General features: G+C 42.6%; 2 protein-coding genes across 3 annotated transcripts; both read left to right on the top strand.

Annotated features, from left to right (window-relative positions):
• The first annotated feature begins 827 nt into the window (after nt 1-827).
• LOC105019770 (zinc finger protein 135-like) lies at nt 828-4728 on the top strand. Its single transcript, XM_010886174.3, has 2 exons — nt 828-1302; nt 2664-4728. The coding sequence occupies exons 1-2, from the start codon at nt 1110-1112 to the stop codon at nt 3242-3244; spliced, it is 774 nt and encodes a 257-aa protein (XP_010884476.2). The 5' UTR covers nt 828-1109; the 3' UTR covers nt 3245-4728.
• Nucleotides 4729-8586: 3858 nt separating this feature from the next.
• On the top strand, nt 8587-23079 carry LOC105019771 (rho GTPase-activating protein 20-like). Of its 2 annotated transcripts, none has more exons than XM_010886175.3 (15): nt 8587-10432; nt 12023-12108; nt 14245-14415; nt 14521-14670; nt 14805-14846; nt 14956-15124; nt 15231-15297; nt 15441-15629; nt 15718-15899; nt 16013-16177; nt 17900-18024; nt 18911-19100; nt 20024-20126; nt 20277-21217; nt 21296-23079. In XM_010886175.3, exons 1-15 carry the CDS (start codon nt 10337-10339, stop codon nt 22070-22072), a joined length of 3453 nt encoding a protein of 1150 aa, XP_010884477.2. In that variant the 5' UTR covers nt 8587-10336; the 3' UTR covers nt 22073-23079. The 2 variants fall into 2 exon arrangements, with proteins under 2 accessions (XP_010884477.2, XP_010884478.2); XM_010886176.3 differs by having other exon boundaries at nt 8588-10432; nt 20277-21208.
• The last annotated feature ends 21 nt before the right edge of the window (nt 23080-23100 follow it).

Genomic DNA, 23100 nt, shown 5'->3' with positions numbered 1-23100 from the left:
CAGTATGCTTCTGGTGATCGTCAAGCTGATAGTTCACCCCAGTCCAAGATCCAGTGCACTCTGGATCTGTTGTTTTATTATGCTATGTTCATCGTTCCCTCAATCATGACCAGTCTCCCGGTCTCTGCCTCTTGGAAGCATCCCCACAGCATGATGCTGCCTCCAACATGCTTAAACATAGGGATGGTGTTTTCAGAAGGATTTGCAATGTTAAGTTTGCGCCAAACATAGGACTCAGTGTTGAGGCCAAAAAGCTCTATTTGAACATTGTGGTTCTGAATCTACAATGTACATCAGGGGGTCTGTGGCCTGATACAAATATATAGTGTTAATAAAGCATGTTGGCAAGTGGGTCTGTGATTTTATAGGGCGTAATACAATACAATGTCATATTATTTGGCACAGATAATGGTATCCATGGTACCCCACCAATCAGGTTTTCAACATATTACTTATAGCCTGCTGTGGAATGTCATTAAGCTGCTGAGCTGAAAGAACTGAAATGGATCAAGTTCTTAATTTAGAAATAAATCTTTGGTATTTTTTTATTCAAAGTGATTCATTGGTCAGACTGTTGGCCATCTTCATTTTGATCCACTCAAACATGTCATTTTTGTAGGCTGGGTCTAACCAGAATGTGGAAAATGTGTTATTTAAGCTACTTTGAGTCGACCATGTTGGTGCCAGACATGGTGGTTCCGGCATCTCAGAAATAGTTGACTCCGAAAATGTTCACTCACTACAGTTTTATTGCACCGTTCTTGGGTTTACAGAGAATGGTGCGATTCAACAAAAAACATCCAAATCAAATAACCACTCTTTACAATATCACTGGGCGGAGAACGTCTCGAACCTTGAGGGGAATGGAGGCAAAATGGGGTTCCGCCCGAATAGGTGTGCAAAATAAAGTCGCCAGTGAGTAAAGAGCCACATTAATATAGGTTGGGTATCGGAGTTGGATTGTGCTCCAAGACAGCAGGTGTCGCTATTGTAACGAAGTACATCGTCCACGGTTTAAGGATCCACATTATTTTTAAGCCGGTAGAATTAGACAGATTTCAACTAAAATGTATAAAAGCAACATCTAGACTGTCGCAATAACGTGTAATATGTCTAAACTACAGCTGTTAAATGTATTTGTTACCGAGCGTTTGTCTGCGGCTGCTGTGGAGATATTTGGGGCGGTGGAGAAGACCATCGCAGTGTACCAGGAAGAAATATTTCGTGCAGCCGAAGAGAACGTCCGTCTACGGAAGCTGTTGGACATGAGTATCAAGCCAGAAACACAATTACACAGCGAAGGTTTGTCGAGGACTAATGTTGTCTTCGTGAAATTTGACTCGGGGCGTGAGGCAACGACCCTACCCAGAAATGTAGCTTTCAAGTGCTCAACGTTGACTGCTATATGAAAACGTTAAAAACAGCATATAATAACTACTCTTATATGGGGGACGGATGTTAATACTTTCAAAATAATTAGTGTTGTACTTTATAAGTTAGTATTTACGGAGGAAATTATGAGTAGGCCTATTTCAGAATTATCGAAATATTTATAAAAGTTATCGCTAAGTATTTCTATGATAAAGCCTACGATGAGTTTTATGTTAAACCTGATTTATTGCACAAACTGCGTATAAATAAAGTTATTGTTCGACTGGGTTAAACTCAAGTATTAATTACTAATAAAGCAACCTTTCTTGACGTCCGATGGCTGAAGTAGTTTAAAAATGTAGATAGCTTTAAAATCTTAATTTATGTCAAGGAACGATGTATGTATTTTGTTATTTCCCAAAATAGGTCTGTCATACGTGAGTACATCTGAGCATGTTGTTTAAAGGTTTTTATTTGGACAGTAAGGAAAAACGATTACATTGGAATGAATAGAAAACATAAATGTTGTGTTGTCCCAAAGATAATTGAAATCTTGTCCAAAAATATCCAGTTAAATGTTTGCTCAGCATCTAGTTGAACTCCAATGTACACACTTCGACCATTAGAACAGAAGAGAATGGCCATGTTGGGCGTATATAACTATATTTGCGGAAAGGAAACAAGCAGAGCAAACTGCAAAAATGTGGTCTTAGCTGCGACACGCTTAAGCAAACTTAGGTAGTCTGCTCAGGTATATTTTAGGAAAGCATGTCGAGTACAAACCATTCCACAACGGTAAGCGCGTGTAGCGGTAATACGTGATGTTGTTGCAGGTGCCTCACCTGCGCTATTGGTAAAAAGCAATATAATATAAAGGTTCACTCCCTGGGTTGGAATACACAAACACAGATTTCAAAGTTCAGTGTGATGAGGAGAGGAAAAACGTTAAATGAATTGATTTGAGCCTCATTCAAGTCTCAGCTCACTGATGTAACTAAACTGAAATAGATGCACTACAAAGCCTTAGCCTCAATGTGAGAGTAGTAAATATAGTTGCTTAAAACTATTGTGGTGAGTTACAAAAATTATTCTGACATAGCGTTTGCGGGGCTGTTTAATAGGTCGAAAGTCAAAAGTTGAAGCTACCTTTCTGAGCAGAGGGAGGCCTGTATAATTGTCCCCTCGTGACCAAATGCTGGTTGAATGTGGCTTATATGTGCAGCCTGAAAGCAACTTAGAGTCTCCAAGATGTTTTATTAAAATATTGTTTGAATGTATGGTTTTCCATCTAGACCTCCAGCTTCTCACTCCAGTTGTTCCGCCAGAGCAGCAGAACTGTGAGCAGGAGTGGAGCTCCAGTCTAGGGCAGGAAGGCCCAGAGCTCAAACACATAAAGCAGGAACAACAAAAGTTGAGACACAATCAGAAGGACAATCCCCAGCCCACACATCTTCACCAAAACCAAACTGAGGATGACAGAGAGTGTGGTGATCTACTTATCATCAAAACAGAAGAGTTTCAAATAGAACTTGATAGAGAGAGCTATGGCACACCAGAAACAACAAGTGATCCGGCCCCCTCTGTTAATCCAGAAGGCCCTGCATCAGCGGAGAAACCATATCGGTGTAAACAATGTGGTAAAGGCTTCACCCGCATGGGCCACTTGACTATTCATTTAAGGATACACACAGGAGAGAAACCTTATCAGTGTAAAGACTGTGGTAAACGTTTCAACCGGAAGCATGACTTAGGCAGACATGCAAGAGTACACACAGGGGAGAAGCCATGTCAGTGCAAAGATGGTTACAGAGCCTGTAAACGAAAGATGGACTTGACATTGAATATGAGATCTCATACAGGAGACAGAACATAACCGTAATGTATGCAGAAAAACTTAAGCTATTTAAGATATCAGCTTGTTCACAGGGAAGAGACCCCACTAATGATATGAATGGGGCAAAGGTTTTAGTTTGAAAGGAGGCTTAGTGTCACACAAAAGCAAATACATAGTCCTGCAATGAGCATGGTAAATGTTTCAGCCAAAATTGAACCCTGAGAGAAGCAATGATATGCTTCATCATTGTGAATTTTTTGTTGATTCCAACTTATGTTCTGACAAAATAACTATGACTTGTTTTCTGTCAAAATGAGCCGTTTCTGTAGAGGCGACAATAATGTGAAACACATTTATAATATTGATTTACCGTTGTGCTTTCAGGAAGGCAATGCTACTATGTCTAGCAGAGAGCATACACATCAATATTTTCTTGGCTTGAATTTAAATTGTTTTAGAATTACAGAACATATTGGCCAATATCTTACATCTGTACTGATAGCTACATGTTAGAATATTGAACTAACCTATTAATTAAATACCATTATATACACTAGTCTCCAGATTTGGGTCCTCTTAGTAAAACAAAAAAGGCTATATAAATAAACAGTTTTATGAGCTTGATCTAACCTTCAAATTGTAAGAGAACTTTACTCTTTTATTGAGATATGTCACAACTCACAAGGAAGGAGACGGGCACAGAGGTTGAGGTGTCTTTTAATGAGAACAAAAAAAAGAAAGAACCAAACAAAAACAGCGTGCCAAGCACTACAAAACTCACTCATGACATGCATACACGAACAATGACTGACAAGGACTGGGAGAACATGGCTGAACTAAATACAGTCTATGAGGAGAACTGAAACAGGTGGGAGCTAAACACAGGTGAAAGGAATAGACTGATAAACTGAAACAAGAACAGGAAGGACCATACAAGGACAAGACAAGCCAAGGACAAACAGAAAACACGAAGCGGAACGGTCCCATCAGGCTGGGACAAGATAAACATTTTCAGATTATAAGAACAATATTAATCAGATTTATAAATCTCTGTATTTCAGCAGTTGTCACAAAGTGCATATTCAAATACCCTAGAAGAAATAACAAGAAAATGATGCGTAATGGATTAGAAAAAAAACTCCCTGTTAGGGGTCTCAACCTAGGAAGAAACCTAGAGAGGACCTGGATTCTGAGGGGTGGCAAATGCTCTTCTGGCTATGCTGAGTGAAGTTTATACGAGCAGGTCAATAAATACAAGTGGGGTGTGTCCAGATCAGCCACATTGTAATCTTGACACCCCTAGGAATTCTTATTAACCAAATCTAATAGAAGTATCTTCACATGAGAAACAAAGTGATTTACCTTCAAAAAGTAGGCAATGAAACACTAGCTACACCGTAATATTCCGTATTATACCAAATTATACTGCGACGCAACCGCTAAATGACAAGTTTCAAGGTTTATTTCTCAAATGCACCGAACAACACAGCGTCATCCTGCACAATGACATTCTTGTGACATGGCACCCGACAAGTACGTAGTGAGAGTTAAGAAGAAGAGTATATAAGCAAAAATATAGCCAGACACAAAATAATAATATATTATTTATATAGTTATGTAATATATAGTATACATAAGACTGTGCACTAGCAGCTGTTTAAGAAAGAGTACTGTAAACTAGCAGCAATCTGGGTAGTATTATTGATAATGCAGCAATCTGGGTAGTATTATTGATAATGCTGCAATCTGGGTAGTTCATGAATGCTTTTGTTTGATTTCCTACTGCAGGACCAAAACAACAACAGAAATGGAATTGAGGACTTTCATATCAAAGTGAACATGATTGTTTCAACGATAAAACATTATCTGACCTGTGGTAAGTTGCAGGTGCTGTGTGTTAATAGCCTTTCAATTGGTTTGGCAAAGAGAAGAGAAAGTGTAAAGGTGTCAATGTATTTTTCCGCAAAGTCTTTGTAAGACTTTACTGTTCATGTTGTTCACCTTGGGAAGGAATTTTACAAATGTTTTAGTTTAAAAGTAAATGCTTTGTCAAAAGGGGCTACATAATATTATTGCTGTAATACAGCAGAAGCTAGAAATGGAAATATAATTTAGCCTGGTTTAATACATCCGAACCTTGGGCTCCATTCCTTACCTCCTATCGTAGATCAGCTTTGCTGTCCTAGATCGGTTTTCCTAAACGATTTGTGAATTTAGAGCCTGTGTCACAGTGTCATGGCCTCGAAGTAAATTGAGAACAGTTGAACTCGTCATGAAACATTTGACACAAATTTTGTTCGGTTATGGTCAGGCTATAAAGCACTTAGAGGCAATTCCTCAGTCCAACATTGGTTTCCTGCGGTAGGTGTGTATGTGAATAAATGTAGGTCAGCATGATGACAAACAACATTCCTAATGAACACCAACAATGAGGATCCTCAACATTCCAACTGACTTGACCATGCCCTCCAAGGCCCTGTTACTCTGCCCTATCCCAGAACATGAGTCCAGATGACCACCCTGGGGTGCTGTGAGTGTATCAGTAGTCTCTTCAAGAGAACGGTTTTCTTTTCACTTGAGTAACTACAGCAAGAAGGGAAGTGGGTGAGAGTGGGATACTAACAGAAAATGTTCAGGCCTTGCTCTGTATAATTTGTGTCCATTGTTATTCTATGGGAAAAATACCTCTATAATGGTGAACTTAACTTGCTTCTGACCTACACTAATATGACAAGTTAATATACAATAAAACCTGGCATAAATGTTTTGTTACGATAGATATTATGCAGAAAAATGTACTCAGAGGAAGATTCTTTGTTCGATATATGTTGAGAAATCATTACAAATATAAACTTAATATTTCTAAAGAAGACAGGGATTGTTCCACTTATTGTACTTACATTGTCAGACAGTTGTGAGTTGTTCTGGTTTCTGATTTTGCCCAATTTGGGACTGGCCTTTAAAGAAATAATTTGGGATTGTGACACATCTATGTTAAAAATCTTTTATTTATTTATTTTTATTTTTGGGGGGTTTGGGCTTAGGCCAAAAACAAAATAGTGTGGAATTTTAAATATTCCGGCAAGTAAACCACTAGTTGGCCAGCATACCTTCCCTAGACCTCTGATAGGCCCAGAGTATTACATCTAACGTCACAAATGTATGCTTTAACAACATTATTTAAACTATTTCACTAGGCAGTTACTTTAACGTGATTATTGACTTTAAGACAACTGATTGGCCAGCTCCTTCTCCTGTATTGTGTGAAATGGTTTGAGGTGTTTGGAGTGTTGTGGTGATGGGCGCATTTGGAGTGCACACAGACAGTCACTGGCAACAGGGTTGTCATAGGTTTTATAACTTGCACGTAAGAATGCAGCTTACACTTTCCCTGCCGATTCATAATTATTGAACTGCACTTTAATCATTCCAGAGACATCATTTACAGAATGTTAACTTTTAAAGGAGAGGTTTTAACTAGTTTGTTGGTTAGTTTGTTTCCTGTGTTTCCAGGCTCCCTGTGATTGTTTTCTTAGGCACCACTCATTACAATCCAACAGAGATTAGTAAAATAAGCTGCAACTGATGAGGCCTCTAAAAGTCCTAAATTGTGGCATGAAACCTGTTTTAAATTGGATTAAAAGTAAGCCACCATTGTTCATCTGCAATGTGAAAATGGCAGATTAATTTGGGAGAGAAATAGGTCGACAACACAGGGAGAGAAGCTGCAGGGTATAGGACTCCTTTATTACCAGATTGAGAGTGAAAATATGTCGGATAGAAATCCTTTGAGATCTTTCATCTAGTTTTCGAAGGGGTCAGAGACGGTAATAGATATAACCCAGGCTAGCAACAAACAGTAACTAGAGAATGGATCCAATCAAAGCCGTGTAAAAACATACACGCTTTCATACACATTTAAGGGTATGGTAATGATGCGTTTTACTATTGTTACAATCAACACACGGTTACAAATTGCAGAAGGACTGATGAAAATAATTAAAGATTTGTGATTTTGAATGCTTTGTTTATGTGATGTCCTAGCTTTATAAGTCTTTTTCTAAATGTTCTCAGTCCACACACATTTTTTAATATGCGCGGTGGTTTAACCAGAACGCAGCACGTTTGAACTCATCCGTCCGCGAACACTTTCATCCTCACGCAACAGCACATTACCACTTGTAGAGCATGAGCGTATCTGCAGGCCTTTCTTGGGCAGCTGTGAAGAGAGATGCGTGACTCTAAAACTGGAAATCGCTGCCATTGGACGAAGTGAATGCAAAAGAACAGAAATAATCTACTACAATCTGATTTCATCTGTATGAACCTGCTAAACCCAAACCCACACAGAGCTCTAACCTAAATCATCTGACATCTCTTGCCCATTCCCGAGGTCCAAAAACTTCGCTGGACATTTTTATCTGTGGAATTGATGCACTGCCTTTCAACGATGCTGACACAGCAGAGGAATCTTTCCATAAACAGAAGCGGGAGTTTGTGTGTGTGGGTGAGCTTGAGCGAGTGAGAACTGGACTGGAGGGAGAGAACAAAAACACACTTAATAAATATTTAGCTCACGCATCAGTCTTTCGTTTATTGGTAATAAACATCTCTTGCCTCTGACGTCTGCTGCTCATAAAAGCTATGGAGGGCAAGAAGGAACATCCAAGTCTATTACATTGGTTTAAGAGACAGGATGTGACATGTGACTATTGTATGCAATCTAATTGGATGAAGCCAGCCTTGTGCTTTTGTAACATTCAATACTGTAGTTTTCCGTTTTCTGTCATGTGACTTCAATCAAGATTCTTTGTTGCTAGCTGCTGATTGTGAAGAGGAGCTGATGTCCTCACACACACTCCTCTTCCCAGCCGGTCTGTCTAGAACATTGCCTGCTTATGGCAGCTAATTAAATCAATAGAACCATTGGAGGGAAAAGGCATGGAGACAGGTAACAGATGAAGGGACACAGAAAAGCAGAGAGGGGGGGGGTGGTTGGGAGGGTTGAGAAAGTGGGGGATAGGCATAGGAAAAAGGGTGAGAGAGTGATGTAAGGTTAGTGATGAGATTTTAGTTGGCTTCTCTGATGGCTCACAACATGGTTTGGCTATGAGATGAGATATTCCCTTCTAATGGAACCCCACAGAGCATGGGCAGAATGCCACTCTAATCCTCTAATTATCTGGTGAAGTAACAGACTGTCTGTTTGTATTGGTTTCCCTTATCTTTTCTGGACCAAAACATACCAACATTTCCTGCCATTACATGAAGCATGGTGAAAAGTCATGACTTTCTGCAATTTGTGAATTTTGAAAAATATATATATATTTTTTTAATCCTATCTCAGAAACGTTGTAATCCTAACTCATTTAAGGTTAAGGTTAGTGCTCAGGTTAGTGGTTAGAATTAGGCATAAAAGTTAGGGTTAGGGTGTGGTTATGATGTTATTGTGAAGGTTAGAGGTCTAAGAAAATATTTGTAGTCATGAAAACAACGTGTGTTTGCAAGTTTTGCAACGAAAGTTTAAACAACCTTAATTTGACCTTGCGGGTACATTTGGTCTGTCCCCATGACAACATTTACTATTTTTAACTCAGTGGTTAGGTTTTGGTTAAAAATGACAATTAGGATAAGAGCCCCCAACTGTGTCGTTATGACCAGGAGTTTGAATCGAGGGTGTGGGGGGGTCCAGCAGCGGCTGGTGCAGTTTGGCTGCCCAATTGGAAATCCTGAATTCAGGAGGGATCAATTTGCTGGTAAAAGAAAACTTTAGGAGTTACAGTTAGTTGTAAGGTTAAGGGTTGGCGTTAGGGGTTCGGGAAAATAAGATGTTGATTGGGAAGAATTTCCACAACGATAGTACAACCTAAAATGTATTATAGTGCTTCCATGGTGAGGACTAGAAGTATGGAAAACCAAGGAAAATACAGTTCACTATTTAAGTTGGGTGTTAGGGTTAGAATTTAGGTTTAAAGTTAGGATTAGGGGTTAGGTTTAGGAGTTATCGTTACGTTTTGGGTTAGGAATCGGATGTCTAGGTTATGGTTAGAGTGAGGATTCGGATTAGGGTTAAGGTAGGCTTTTTTCAGTGGAAACCTTATTCATTGCAGTATGGATCAAGCAGACCTGAAAGTTAAAGGAGAAAGTTGAACTTTCAAAGGGACAATAATGAGCATACAGACGACTCTGTGTTCAACCTCTGCCCAAGGCACTTCATTATTACCCTAATTTATCTAATCAACTGATGTTTTGAACGACTTTAAATGGGGCTGTGATTGGGAATGGTTTGGGTAACACGCGCCGAGCGCGCACACAGACTCTCACTGCCCTGGTTCTTTTCACTTTAGCCTAGTTCGTGTCCCACTTTAGCTTGCTGCTGCAGTTACAATGGTTATATTGCATTCTTTTATCTATTTTTTTTACAAAACAAGAACGCCTTCTACAAAGTCGAGGATCCCAATTCAATAACGTCTTATATCCAGCTAGCATTAAAACTATTAAGGTTGCCATTTCTTTTGGCTTCGGAACTTCAATCTTAAAACAGCTATCATTCTTCCAACAACGTAAAACAAACTCTCATATATTATTCGTTACTTTCCCCCAATAACTTAACACCCACCCTTCCCCGATAAACCCCCACCCACCGAAACCCTCACCACCCGACCCACACAAAACCTGCACTTCTCCAAACCCGTCCCTAGTAGGACCTATGCACCTCCTCTTCTGCGCGCCCAAGTCCGTGCGAAAAGACGCGTAAAAGCCGCATAGACTATTGGATCTACACAGTGGTGTGTGTAGAGCCTGTGTGAAGTGCGTGCATAGCCGACGGGACATACCAAGTGCATAACTTGGACAGTTCGTTTTCAAAAACAGACAACTCGGATTGACAAATCAACTCTCCTTTTCCCCTTTTTAATGGTTGAACTGTATAGGTGTGTACTTTAAAGGAATTTGTTTGGACTGTATTTCGAGAATATATGTTTTCTTCATTTTTCGCATGCACAGCGGCACGTGAGTGAAACCAAACCAATACGGACTGTTATGGAGCTTTTTCTTTACTTGGCCTTTGGATAGCTTTGAAACAGTAAGGCGAGCGTTGTCGCTCCCCTTTTCCCGCAAATCTCTACCTGGATGGAAACCATGTCGCCACAGCAACAGAACGAGCTGAGCCGTAGGACGTCGCTCTCGTGCGAGTCCAAGACCAGCGTGCAGCAGGACAACAAGAAGGTAAATAAAAACCGTAGGCAAATTCTGTATTACGGTCGTTTTACGTACACATGTCCAATACATGTATTGCTATATCTTATATCTGCATTCAGGGTTAAGGGGACTGTTGGCAACTATGAGGTGATGCGCGCCCGGTGTCCAGGGTCGCACTGTACTATACCCGGATTGCGGTCGCTATGTTTTGAGTCTCTGTGTTCGCAGCTGGAGGGAGTGAATCAGCACAATGCTACCGCTCAAGTTAAAGAAACCGATGAAAATGTCCTTAAACAGAGCCAATAATTGTGCTGGTCACTCAGTTAATTGCTGAAAACCACATGAATTTCTGCATCCACGTGTAAACGTGCTTTGGCGGTATTTCAAAAGCATTTACAATGCTTTGTTTAAGCAAAGTATAATTTAGCCATTAAGATATTCCTACTGGGTTGAACTGACCCTGTTGTGTTTGTGTAAAAGCTGCTGTTAGTGCTGTTCTGCAACAGGGTGGGCACTTTCAGTCTGCCTTACCAGAGTCTTGTGAGACTTCGGGCAGGATTTTGCAGGAAGCATTCCCATTGCTCTTGCGTTGTGTGGAAATCAGCAAGCTTTCCAATAATACCCTGACTGCTTCTGTAATTGTTTGAATAACTCTTTACTTTATCCCTCTAGTCATAAGTCCTACATGACTGAGTCATTATCCCACTGACATTACCAATGTTTACTGAGGCCTTCTAACCAGTAGTGACAGCTGATGATGTCAGATCATTAATTAAAATGGTCTTTACAGAGTAGATGCTAACTCTGTGTAGGTTAGATGTTAAATTTATTTTAAAATAATGAATACCAAAAGAAAAAATATATATTTTTGCTGTTGAACTAAACATGGGTATGACAGCAGTTAAAAAAAACAAGCCATTATTTGATGCAAAAGATATTGGTAAATTTGAGAATTGGTAAATGGTAAATGGTATTATTTACAAGTTTAGTTTGAGATTCCTTTTAAATAGAACAGGAAACGCTTTGCATTAAATTGGCCCCGTGCCATGTTCAAACTTATAACAAACTGATAACATGCTGTAATACATTAGGCCTAATCAGCAGTACATAGGGGAGGATAGTATGGCACGATGCATGACTGAACCCACAGAGCCAACCCAACTTACATAACACTGGAAGAGAGGAACACGTTCATGTTTGCCTTCAGATAACCTCATCCAATCTACTTTGGCCTCTCAGTACAGTGAAGGATGTAAGGTACAAGTGTCATCGTCGTAGCACCCCTAATGCATGAGGAAGTCACTTCCGTTAAACCGTTCTGGTGGTTGTAGGTCACCCTGACGCCTACATCGGTGGTGAGTACATTCCGGAGCTACGTGATGAGAACGAACACATGCGTGTCAGTGTGTGTCTCACCAGCCAGCCGGGGAACATTAGTCAGATTTGAAGGCCAATCACTGGATCCGGGTCTCTGCTGTGTCCAGCCTGGCTGTAGCCCTGACTCCCTCTGTTTTCCAGTCCTGTTGCGTCCCGATCTCTGCCCTTCCATCCCCCTCTTTTCCACCCTTTCACTCAATATTCCCATCCCTCGATCCACATCTCTCCTGCTTTCCACAGAGGTTGAAGTCTCTGAGTCAACGTCGACAGTCAGCCCCGTCTCTGGTCATCAGCAAGGCCCTCACCAGGTCCAGAACTGTCTCCAGGTACGTCCAGAACTGTCTCTAGGGACGTTTCTCACAAATTAGGTGTAAGTCTCGGATTCCAGCTGGAAAACTCAGTGTTTGGTTAAAATCAGAATCAGAAATAATTTTATTGACAATTAAGTTTGGCAATAATAACAGCGACTGATTAATTATGAAGCTTGATGAGTGGTTTCATATTTTGTATGTGATTCCTAGATCTTCTAATTAACATAGTTTTGATGCTCTATGGCTAAATGGTTTTGGGTGGCTCAGACAATGAAGAGGGAATGATATGCTCAGTATGCTAGAAGCATTGTGGAGCCCATGTATTTGAGGGCTTTGGAAAACAGCCAAGCAGAAACTGTAGGCTGGATGCACTTAAATCCAATAAAATGTCTACTACTCCTGGACAGGGAGAGGAGAACAAAAAATAACACAAGGGTAAAATCCTACACAAACAAAATCGAATATGTAACATGTTGATATGTAAAGAATAGATTTATTGCTTGTTTTTTCGAGTTGCTATTGTATTAGGGAGGACAATTTGTTGTGTGCATTAGCTGCTCAAGTGAACTTGGACAACAGGGCAGATTTAACACTATAATAGTCTTTTTCAAGTGGCCAGATATTATATAAAGTGTATCACAGAGAGGCGTCCGGTAGAGCGTGGGGTAGCAGGGGTTAGGGTGCCACCTTTGACACGTTTTCAGCCAGGAAAACCCCCACTTTAGGCATAAAGGAGTTCTCCTTTAGCGCCAATCAGGTGGCAACTGGTCATGAAGGTCGTAGTGTCAGCCTGGTCATGAAGGTCGTAGGGTAAAGTGGTCAAGGTCTAGGGCCACACACACGCGCACATGCACACGTGTAAACAGAAAGAGTCCAGGCTAGCCGTAACACACAGATACTCTTTTGTGTCACTGTGTGTGTGTGTGTGTGTGTGTGTGTTTACACACGTCAGGCATGAGGAGACAGCAGCGTGTTAGCAGTCTGAAGTAGCCGATCAGGACAGGCAGACATAGCAGAGTTTTGTTTCCCAGATCCTAGCTGTGTTTCAGGGTCATCGCTGCTTAGACAACCCCTGGGAGCCATAGGTGTGATGGAGGGTAAATGGAGTTGAGCTGATGTATAGACAGGAAGGAGCTGGGCGAATTGTTTCTGAGGAGCAGAGATCTCTTTAAGTATAGACAAAAAGGCAGTTGTAGCCCACTGCAAGATCCACGCCCCTGCTGATGTTTCTCTGAAGCTAAGCCTGGTTGGCCCTGGATGGGAGACCGCATGCTGCTGGAAGTGGTGTTGGATGGGCAGTAGGAGGCACTTATCCTTCTAGTCTAAAGATCAAATCCCTATGCACCAGGCCAGTGAAGTAGGGTGTTGTTTTTTTGACTGGACACTGGTATATACTGTATGAGTTGGAGCGGAAACCCTGAAGTCCTACCTGCATTCCCACTTTGGCCCTCATGATGTAATGGCCTCTAATCATCTCCAGCTTCTTTCTTCTGTACTTTATGTGCTTCAAGTGTTTTTTAAAGATTCACAGTGTGAGCTAAATGACTGGAATGTTAGAAGCATTTAAACCTTAGTTCACGTGGCTTTATATTCAGGATGCTGTTGTTATTTACACTGAATTAAACAGCACCCCCTTTCACACTCTCACACACACACACACTCACACACACATGCAATCAATCATGATCACACACTCACACACACACAAACGCGCAATTACTCATGATCACACCCACACACGTGTTAACACTCACACATACACCAAGCTTTCAGTACTAGAGTGGCTCCTTTCAGGCATTGCTAATCCTCTCAGATAGCTTATCTATCCCAATTAGGATCGGGATATATTAATATCTCTGGCTTTGACCCCACTGATCAGGGCAATGGATAACCTTGTTAAAGAGAAACTGCGCCGTCATCCGCTCTGCTGAGGCTCACTGACACCTTTCACAATGGGGACACTTACAGTTTCATTCAACCCATTCAATCACAGTCATACTCCACTTAAGACCGAGCCTCTGTCATCAGTGTCTAAGATTCACTGAACTACAGTGTCTTCATCCCATTTGTCCAGGTTTTGTGTATTTGTTCAGATGAATTTGCGTTGTTTTATGATGGGAGGTTGAGATGTACCATTCACACTCTCCCCAGAGAGACCTCCCTGATTCCTGTGTGTCCGGAGACGTGCCCCCTCGTCCAGTCGTTCATGTGTCCCGATAGGGAGTACCTCCTGCACAGCCACGTCACGCTAAAGACAGGGCTTCAGACACAGGAAAGAGACATCTTCCTCTTCACGGACATCCTCGTCATCGCCAAGGCTAGGTAAAGGTGGTGGAGGAGCAGAGATTGGTCAATTAAGGTCTACGTTTCTGCCAGTTCAGGCGATGTGTTGCTTATTCCATTTCTGACATTCCTGGCCATCCTCAGGTCGCCCACTCACTTCAAGCTCAAGGCCCAGGTGTGTGTGTGTGAGATGTGGACTGCCCATTGCATGGAGGAGGTGTGTGAGGGCAGCACCTGCCCTGAAAGGAGTTTTGTCATGGGCTGGCCCACCTGCAACTGTGTGGCCATCTTCAGGTACACAGGGGCCATTTTGGATCTGCATAGCATATTTCTAATGGACACATTGCTGAAGAAAGTTTTTAGGTTGTTACTTGGTATGTTTGGGTTGCTGTTAATGTTGTTCTGACTTTAATGGTTATCTATTCCAGTTCTGAGGCCCAGAAGGATAGATGGCTCTCCTTGCTCATAAGGTAAGCCATCATGGACTTTCTACAGTAAACATACTGTGTATGGATGGGTGTTCTGTACAGCTTCTCTCTGTGGGCTCTGAGTCCTAACTTCCCTCTCCTGTCTTTCAAGTCGAATAAAAGAGGAGAAGGAAAAAGAAGATCCTAAAACCATCCCACTGAAGGTCTTTGGGAAAGGCATAGGGAGTTGTGCTCAGGCTGTCTGTAAGACCTTGGCTGTCAGTAACTCTGACTCAACCAATGAGGTCGTCCGTCTCGCACTGCAGCAGTTTGGTGTCACTGTGTGTATAGAATCAATCAAACAATTATGTTTCTCCCCCCCGTGTTTTGCTTAAGCAGTGTCTTAGTAATCTTGCTTCTCTAAACAACTTGGTCTGCATTCCATAGAGCTGTGTGAAGGATTATCAGCTGTGGGTGAGCTCCAAGAGGGACAACGCCCCCTACCCTCTCATTGGTAAGGTACTCACCGAGAACTTTTTTTACTGGTTGATTTTCCTAGCGTGATAGTTGAGTCAGGCGTTGAGTCACAAGCCAGAACAGAAATCTAACACCCTGTAACCCTTACTGTTACCCCTCAACCTTGTGTCCGTCCAACAGGTCACGAGTTCCCCTTCACTATCCAGATGAGCCACGTGCGCCAGTCCCTTACCCAGCAGGGCAGCAGGGATGCAGTATACACCCCAGACAGACAGAGGGCGATGCCCCACGACCAGGTACAGGTGGACAAACAGTGCCAGTTCATCCTCAAAACTCGACGCAGCTCCACAACAACAACGCCTGTGATTGGTGAGGACGATGGAGGCCCTTAATATGCTAACGCTAGTGCAAAATGTGTTTGTGACAACATCTTGTCTGACCTGACTTCTCTCACCAGTTGACCCAGCTCAGAAACCCTTCAAGCGAAGGCGTTCTCTCATAAACTGGGCCTTCTGGAAAGGCTCCAACTCCAACCTCGACAGTTCATCCACTAACATCTCCTCCCCCGCCACTGGCTACCTGTTCGGCCAAAAGCTAAACACCATATGTTGGGACAACACCCTGCCCAAGTCAGTCATGGTGAGTGAGAGAGGCGTTAATGTCAGCCTGACTTTCGAATGATGTCATGGCAGCAATATGAAGCCAATCGGGACTTTTTCTGGACTTTCTCTGCCACTCCTCGCACTGTCTAGGACATGCTGGTGTTTCTGTACAACGAGGGCCCATTCACGCGAGGGATATTCCGACGGTCGGCGGGGGCAAAGGCGTGTCGTGAACTAAGGGACAGATTGGACTCTGGGGCTCAGGGCGTCCCGCTGACCCGGGAACATGTCTTTATCATCGCTAATGTCTTCAAGGTGAACATTAAAACATGCTAGGCATGTTTAGGTCTGTAAGAAGGTTTGCACAGTGACATAAATAATACCATTGCCATGGCTTGTTATGTGTTGTGTTCATTTGCAGTTAATTACATTCTTTTTTTCGCCATCGGTCTACACACAGTACCCAAACAATGACAAGGCAAAAAGACTAATGTCCTCCTAAGTTTAAACGGAGCAGGACACAAGGATCATTTTGAAAAATGACCAAGGCCCTCAACAACAACAGCCTCAACACAACAGTCTTAATACAGCATTATCAACAGCCTCAACACAACAGTCTTAATACAGCATTATCAACAGCCTCAACACAACAGTCTTAATACAGCATTATCAACAGCCTCAACACAACAGTCTTAATACAGCATTATCAACAGCCTCAACACAACAGTCTTAATACAGCATTATCAACAGCCTCAACACAACAGTCTTAATACAGCATTATCAACAGCCTCAACACAACAGTCTTAATACAGCATTATCAACAGCCTCAACACAACAGTCTTAAAACAGCATTATCAACAGCCTCAACACAACAGTCTTAATACAGCATTATCAACAGCCTCAACACAACAGTCTTAATACAGCATTATCAACAGCCTCAACACAACAGTCTTAATACAGCATTATCAACAGCCTCAACACAACAGTCTTAATACAGCATTATCAACAGCCTCAACACAACAGTCTTAATACAGCATTATCAACAGCCTCAACACAACAGTCTTAATACAGCATTATCAACAGCCTCAACACAACAGTCTTAAAACAGCATTATCAACAGCCTCAACACAACAGTCTTAATACAGCATTATCAACAGCCTCAACACAACAGTCTTAATACAGCATTATCAACAGCCTCAACACAACAGTCTTAATACAGCATTATCAACAGCCTCAACACAACAGTCTTAATACAGCATTATCAACAGCCTCAACACAACAGTCTTAATACAGCATTATCAACAGCCTCAACACAACAGTCTTAATACAGCATTATCAACAGCCTCAACACAACAGTCTTAATACAGCATTATCAACAGCCTCAACACAACAGTCTTAAAACAGCATTATCAACAGCCTCAACACAACAGTCTTAATACAGCATTATCAACAGCCTCAACACAACAGTCTTAAAACAGCATTATCAACAGCCTCAACACAACAGACTTAATACAGCATTATCAACAGCCTTAACATAACCCCAAAAATATGACACGTTTCATGGCACGCTAGGTCCTACAAGGTGACCAGATTTAGCCGTGCACATACGAATGATTTATGTCTGTCAAGGACATTGAATTAACTTGTTACATTACACCTGTTGTTGTTGTCATCAGAGAGTGTGTGTGTGTGTGTGTGTGTGTGTGTGTGTGTTCGTGTTCGCTGGGCAACTGACCTATATCTAAAACATAATTCATCTCATGCAATCCCATTATCCACTATGAGTGACAAATACAAGTCCATACCAGTGCAGCACACACTGTGCCAAACAATAGCTAAGTAGAGATATGGGTGTCAAATGTAATCTGTAGCTCATTATTCGTTCATCTGGTAAGTATCCAGCGAGTGATTGTGAGAACGTTCACGTAAAAGTTCACCTGAAAATGAACTTCAGTGAAGATGGCTGATGTAATGTATGTTTCTTCCCATTGTAAATGAATTCAGTGTAGTGACTCTGTTCTCTATTTCAACACCCAGGACTTCTTAAGGAACATCCCAGACAGCCTGCTGTGTTCCAGTCTCTATGACCAGTGGATGGATGTGATGGAAGAGTCAGAAGCAGAGGAAGCAGAGGAAGAGAAGCAGGCACAGGATATAAAGAGGTCATGAACTTTCAATTCTAACCCTAATCAACAGTAGGCTAATTGGATGAGATGTGAACTTTCCCAGTAGGAGATGTGTAATGATCCAAAATAGTTAGTTGAAAGGGAAACAATCTACATCGTGAACACATAGTACCAAGAAAGGCCTGGCACAGATATAATAGCTCTAGGCTCACTGTGGCAGGTCAGTGCTTTAGACTGTAAATCCCACAAAGCCTTTTACCTGGCTCCTCTGTGTCGCATTGGTAAGCGAACCAAAGGACTGGACAACCACAGTACAACTCTGCACTGCTTTATATTGGAAACAAAGGCAAACTTTGATTTGTTGTGAACTATCCCTTTAAGGCGCATTTGTTCCTAGTTGATCTGGGACATTTTGCTCATATCAATTAGGTTATTTGTTATGAATTAGTTCCACTCGGTCACAAGGGAGTGTTATGGATTATATGTATTATTTTTAGCAAAGACAATTCAGTGATTGGTCAAAAGACCAAAAATTGGGCAAAGATCTGAATTGTGGTCTCAATGCAAACTCAAAAATATTGACTATTGAATGAGCTATTATGTAATTACTAATTTCTAAGACAGTAATCAGAGTAGATGTTCAGCTGGAGGTAGATGTTGCCCTTTACCACAGATCAGATACCACATTACTGTAGCCCTAATCCTAATCAAACCCATCCAGCTAATGAGAAACATCTGACCATGTAGCTACTCCGTAGTCATTAGAGACAACTTGTTCCTACACATACACAAATCAAATCAAGTAGGATTAACTAGTGTCTTGAGGGGAAGGTCTGGGCCCCATTCATACTGCATAAACAATACACATTTTAATAACCAGTAATAACCTTTGACCCATTTGTGATTTTTTTATTTTTTTTAGTCTGATTTGCTTGCTGCCTAAAGAGAACGCCCTGTTGCTACGCTACCTGGTTGCCATGCTGCATGGTATCCAGGAAAACGCCCATGACAACCAGATGAACGCCTTCAACCTGTCTGTGTGCATTGCTCCCAGCATGCTCTGGGCTCCAGGCCCCAGCAGCCCAGAGGTGGAAGGGGAGGGAGCCAAGAAGGTGCGAGAACGGTTTGGGGGAGAAATACCCATACTTGTTTTTTTTAACCCATAGTCCTTAGAGCAGCCCTTTAATTGACATCTACCTCCTTTACCTAGATTCTACTAAAGCACTAGATTTGAACTTTTACTTGATTTCAAACCCATACCCCAATTTCAAGATTTGACCTGTAACCTGTAGTGACATGCCCATCAAACATTGGAAAATCACAGGAGAGTGACGGTTAAACATTGCTGGGAAAATAACAGGGACTCACTGGGAAATATGCAAAGCATTTCTGCTGGTTTTTTACACTTTCTGTGAGGCATGCCGACACACACACACACTTGTTGGATTTTATCTGTAAAAGTTTTGTTACGTTTTTCTAATTCTGTGGCTAACAGATTTGTCTGAGGGCTCAGCGCACAGAAATGTACGGTTGCAACATTGCTATTATGCAACAAAGTCTGAAGTCATGGTCAGTTCATTCAGAGTGAAACGTAGATGTAACAGATAGAAAGTTTGTTTCAGGGATTGTGTCGGAATAGGTTGTTCTTTCTCTGACAAGGTTATCTGATAAATTCCCATTATTCTTAAGTGTGAAAGCTTTGAAACCCTTTATCCTAAGAATGGCATTGGATTTAAAAACGTCTCACGTGAAGTTGCAACGTGGTGGAAGTTAGTAATATGGGCCTAAAATACAAAGATACATCATTGGCACATTGGATGTATTGTCATATCCATGTTATTTGTGTTCAATTTCTCTCCTTTTTTCTCTCTCGATATGTCTTCTTTTGCTGAGGCCGGGGATCAATTGTAAACGAAACCTTATTCTCAGCTTTATTTCCCTGTATAAATAAAAAGAAAAGGTCAACCTGTTGTTTCCATGTCAGTAGTGATGGAGAGGTGACAGGCTTAAGGCATGTCCGTTGTGCTTTTCCTAGGTGTGTGATCTGGTGAGGTTTATGATAGAACACTGTCAGGAAGTCCTGGGAGAGGACGTCACTTCTCTATTTGGAGAACGGCCACGGACACGCACTGGGTCAGGTAACCGTATACTCTATATCTCCCTCACACGCACAGTTCATATGAATATTTCCCAGCTCAAAAACCACACACTGTATGTGTGTTTATATCTCGTCTCTGTCCACACCTATTGATTCGTTTCGCTTGCTGCTTCTTTCTCTGCCTTCACAGATCTATCCTCCTTCCACCTGACGGACTCGTCCTATGACAGCCTGGAGAACATGCTGAATGACGACAGCTGCGAGTCTCCCAGCCTCCACACCTCACAGGGGCGCTGGAGAGCGAACCCCTTGCAGGGAAGCCTGGACTCTGTCCTTACCCTGAGCGACTGCGAGCTTGATCAACCCGAAGCGGACACAGACCCTGACACAGCAGACAGCCAATCTGGTGGCCGTTACCGCTGTGATGCAGTCCCACAATCAAGATCTGGCAACCTCGTCCAGCTCCCCAAACCAGGCCGTGGCAGGACCAGGAGACTAAGCCCAGCCATGGGCCCCTCCCGCCACAGCTCCCCGGCACCGTGCAGGGGTGGCAGAAGGTTCTCGGAGCCTGCCATAGGGTACTCTGTGGCCAGGTTTGTGGCGCGACTGACGGGGAACACGGACAGGCTGGGCAGCATTGACCTAATGGCTGGCTACGATGAGGGTGAGCATATGTTTCACAGCTTACAGAGGGATGGGCGGACACAAATACAGCCACCTGGAGCGACAGAACGTCGAGGCAGTAAGGGTACGCTCGTGGGTTCGGAGTCACCGGGCCCACCGATGCGGCGCCAGCGCCAAAGCCACTCCAGCCTCTCTTCACCCCCAGCCTCCCCCCATCACTCCTCCCGGGACACCCTGGACACTTTCCCCTCCCAGTCCGCTCCAATCTGGCAACCCAGGGTGGGTAGCGACACTCCTGTCCTTTCAACACCGAAGTCTTCCACATCCGACAACAGTCTATCCATCCCCACCTCAGCTCCCGCCCAGGAGCTCAGTCCAAACATCTCCTCCCTCAAGGAGATTCCTTCCTGGGGTACCCTGAAGGCCAGCAGGGGGCTTCATCCAAACACGTGGTTGAAAAGAGGTCGCAGACTGTCATTAACACAGCAGGAGGAGGAGGTTAGTGTGGTGAGTGAATTTTAGTTCCTTATTGCGGCTAACTCATACGCACTTTAGCATTCACGCTCCATCTTTCTCTCTGTGTAGGTGGGCTCCACTAACAAGACTCCCCCAATTGGCAAGTCTACTCAGGATCAAGCAGGGCTAAAACAGTTTTCAGAGGCTCCCAAGTCCAGCCTGGCCAGCGCCCTCCCAAAAACAGGGGGAGGGGTACAGAGTCATGGCAGGGACCCATCGCACCAGCAGTTCCCAGGGCACTTCCACTACTGCCGCTCTCCCTGTTACCAACCCGGGGACAGGTCGTTCACGGTCAAGGAGCTGAGAGAGATTTACAACCGGGCCTGCACAACGAGCAACACGGGATATGATGTCACGAACCAGGGCAGCCGTACTCCATCCCAGAATGTGTTCTTCGGGCAAGACGGGCCTTGCTTGTCCCTGGTCCGGTCCAAGTCCCACTTCCTAACCCCAGGAATGGAGGGTCTCCGTGCAGGCAGGGGATCCCGGCGCCGGAGCTCGGAATCCGAAGCAGTGCATACAAACGAGGCCTTAGTTTTGGATGAGGCCTCACACACGGAGAGGCTTAACCGACAGGCCAAACTGGGCCCGAGGTCAAAGTCAGCTGACAGGTCACATGACCTGGGGTTAAAGGTGTCTGGCGATCCCAGCTGTTGTCTGTCTCCCTCTGCATCAAAGGCCGTGAGGGACTATTTCTTGTCTCATACGTCCAGCAATCCCCACAGTGGTCAACAGGTGGCGCTAGCCTTGATTCAGGGGCAGAGGGAGAAGCTCAGGAGGTGTAGCGATCCCATGTCGGAGCCTGACTTTGACCCACTGCTCTCTGCTGAGGAGTCCTTCGTGTGAAAATGTCGATAAGCCAGAGGTTGTTAGCGATAACACACACAGCTTTGAACGTAGAGGTGTTCATTTAGGAACTTAACCAAAACATAGTGCTTATTAAAACCATGGATATAACACACCATGTGTTTATTATGGTCACTGAGTGTTGGATAAACTATCCTTCGCTTAGGCAGCAATCATTTGCTTTTTAAAATAAATAGATTATTTTAAGACTCACAGTCAGGTTAGCTATCCATTTCAGCAGTTTACATAAGCACATTCATATTCTGAAATAAGACACTGAGGTGAATGTATCGTGTACATAGTGTATTTAAGCCTAGCGAAGGGAAAAGTACTTTTGGGTTCTCATTTTAAAAGTGAACCGTTTAGGGATTAGGTTATTTGGTTGGATTAAATGGGAGATTATTCACAGGGATCCTTGCAGTGGACTGCCTATTATAAATACACCATTACTAAAATGTTTGATCCTTAATAGATTTTAACGCACCTCTAAACAAACATTCCTTACTAAATAGTTTAATTTGGTCCATGTGAGCATGCAAAACTGGGCAGAGTATAATGTGCTTTTGCATTTACAGTATTTTGTAAATAAAGACATACTTGATGGCCAATCCATATTGATAATGACAAGTGCTTTAAGCTTACAGCTGTAAAGGTTTGTAAAACTGTATATTTTAATCTGAGATTTTGTTTGGTTCAATCTATTTGTGTCTGAAATGTGTACATGTTTAATTATGCATGAAAAATATTTCTATTTTCTACATTTAAGAAATTCAGTTAATATAAACTGCGGCCGGTGATGTGAATTTTCATACAGCTTTGTAGCGGATTAATTTTAGTGTCCATAGGATGCTAATGTTTAAAGGGTTCCCTTTAGGCTGCTGCATTGTGTAATAATACAGGCTGACTCTGCTGCTGTATTTAATTAACTACACTAATTCTACTGTTTTCACGTGTGCTATAAGGCTTAAGGATTTATGCAGATCATTATAATAAATAAATGTAACTAACCACTTTGGCGCTGACATTTT

This window comes from Esox lucius, chromosome 22 (assembly GCF_011004845.1).
Source record: "Esox lucius isolate fEsoLuc1 chromosome 22, fEsoLuc1.pri, whole genome shotgun sequence".
Lineage (NCBI taxonomy): Eukaryota > Metazoa > Chordata > Actinopteri > Esociformes > Esocidae > Esox > Esox lucius.
This window is presented reverse-complemented; position numbering and strand designations above follow the sequence as displayed.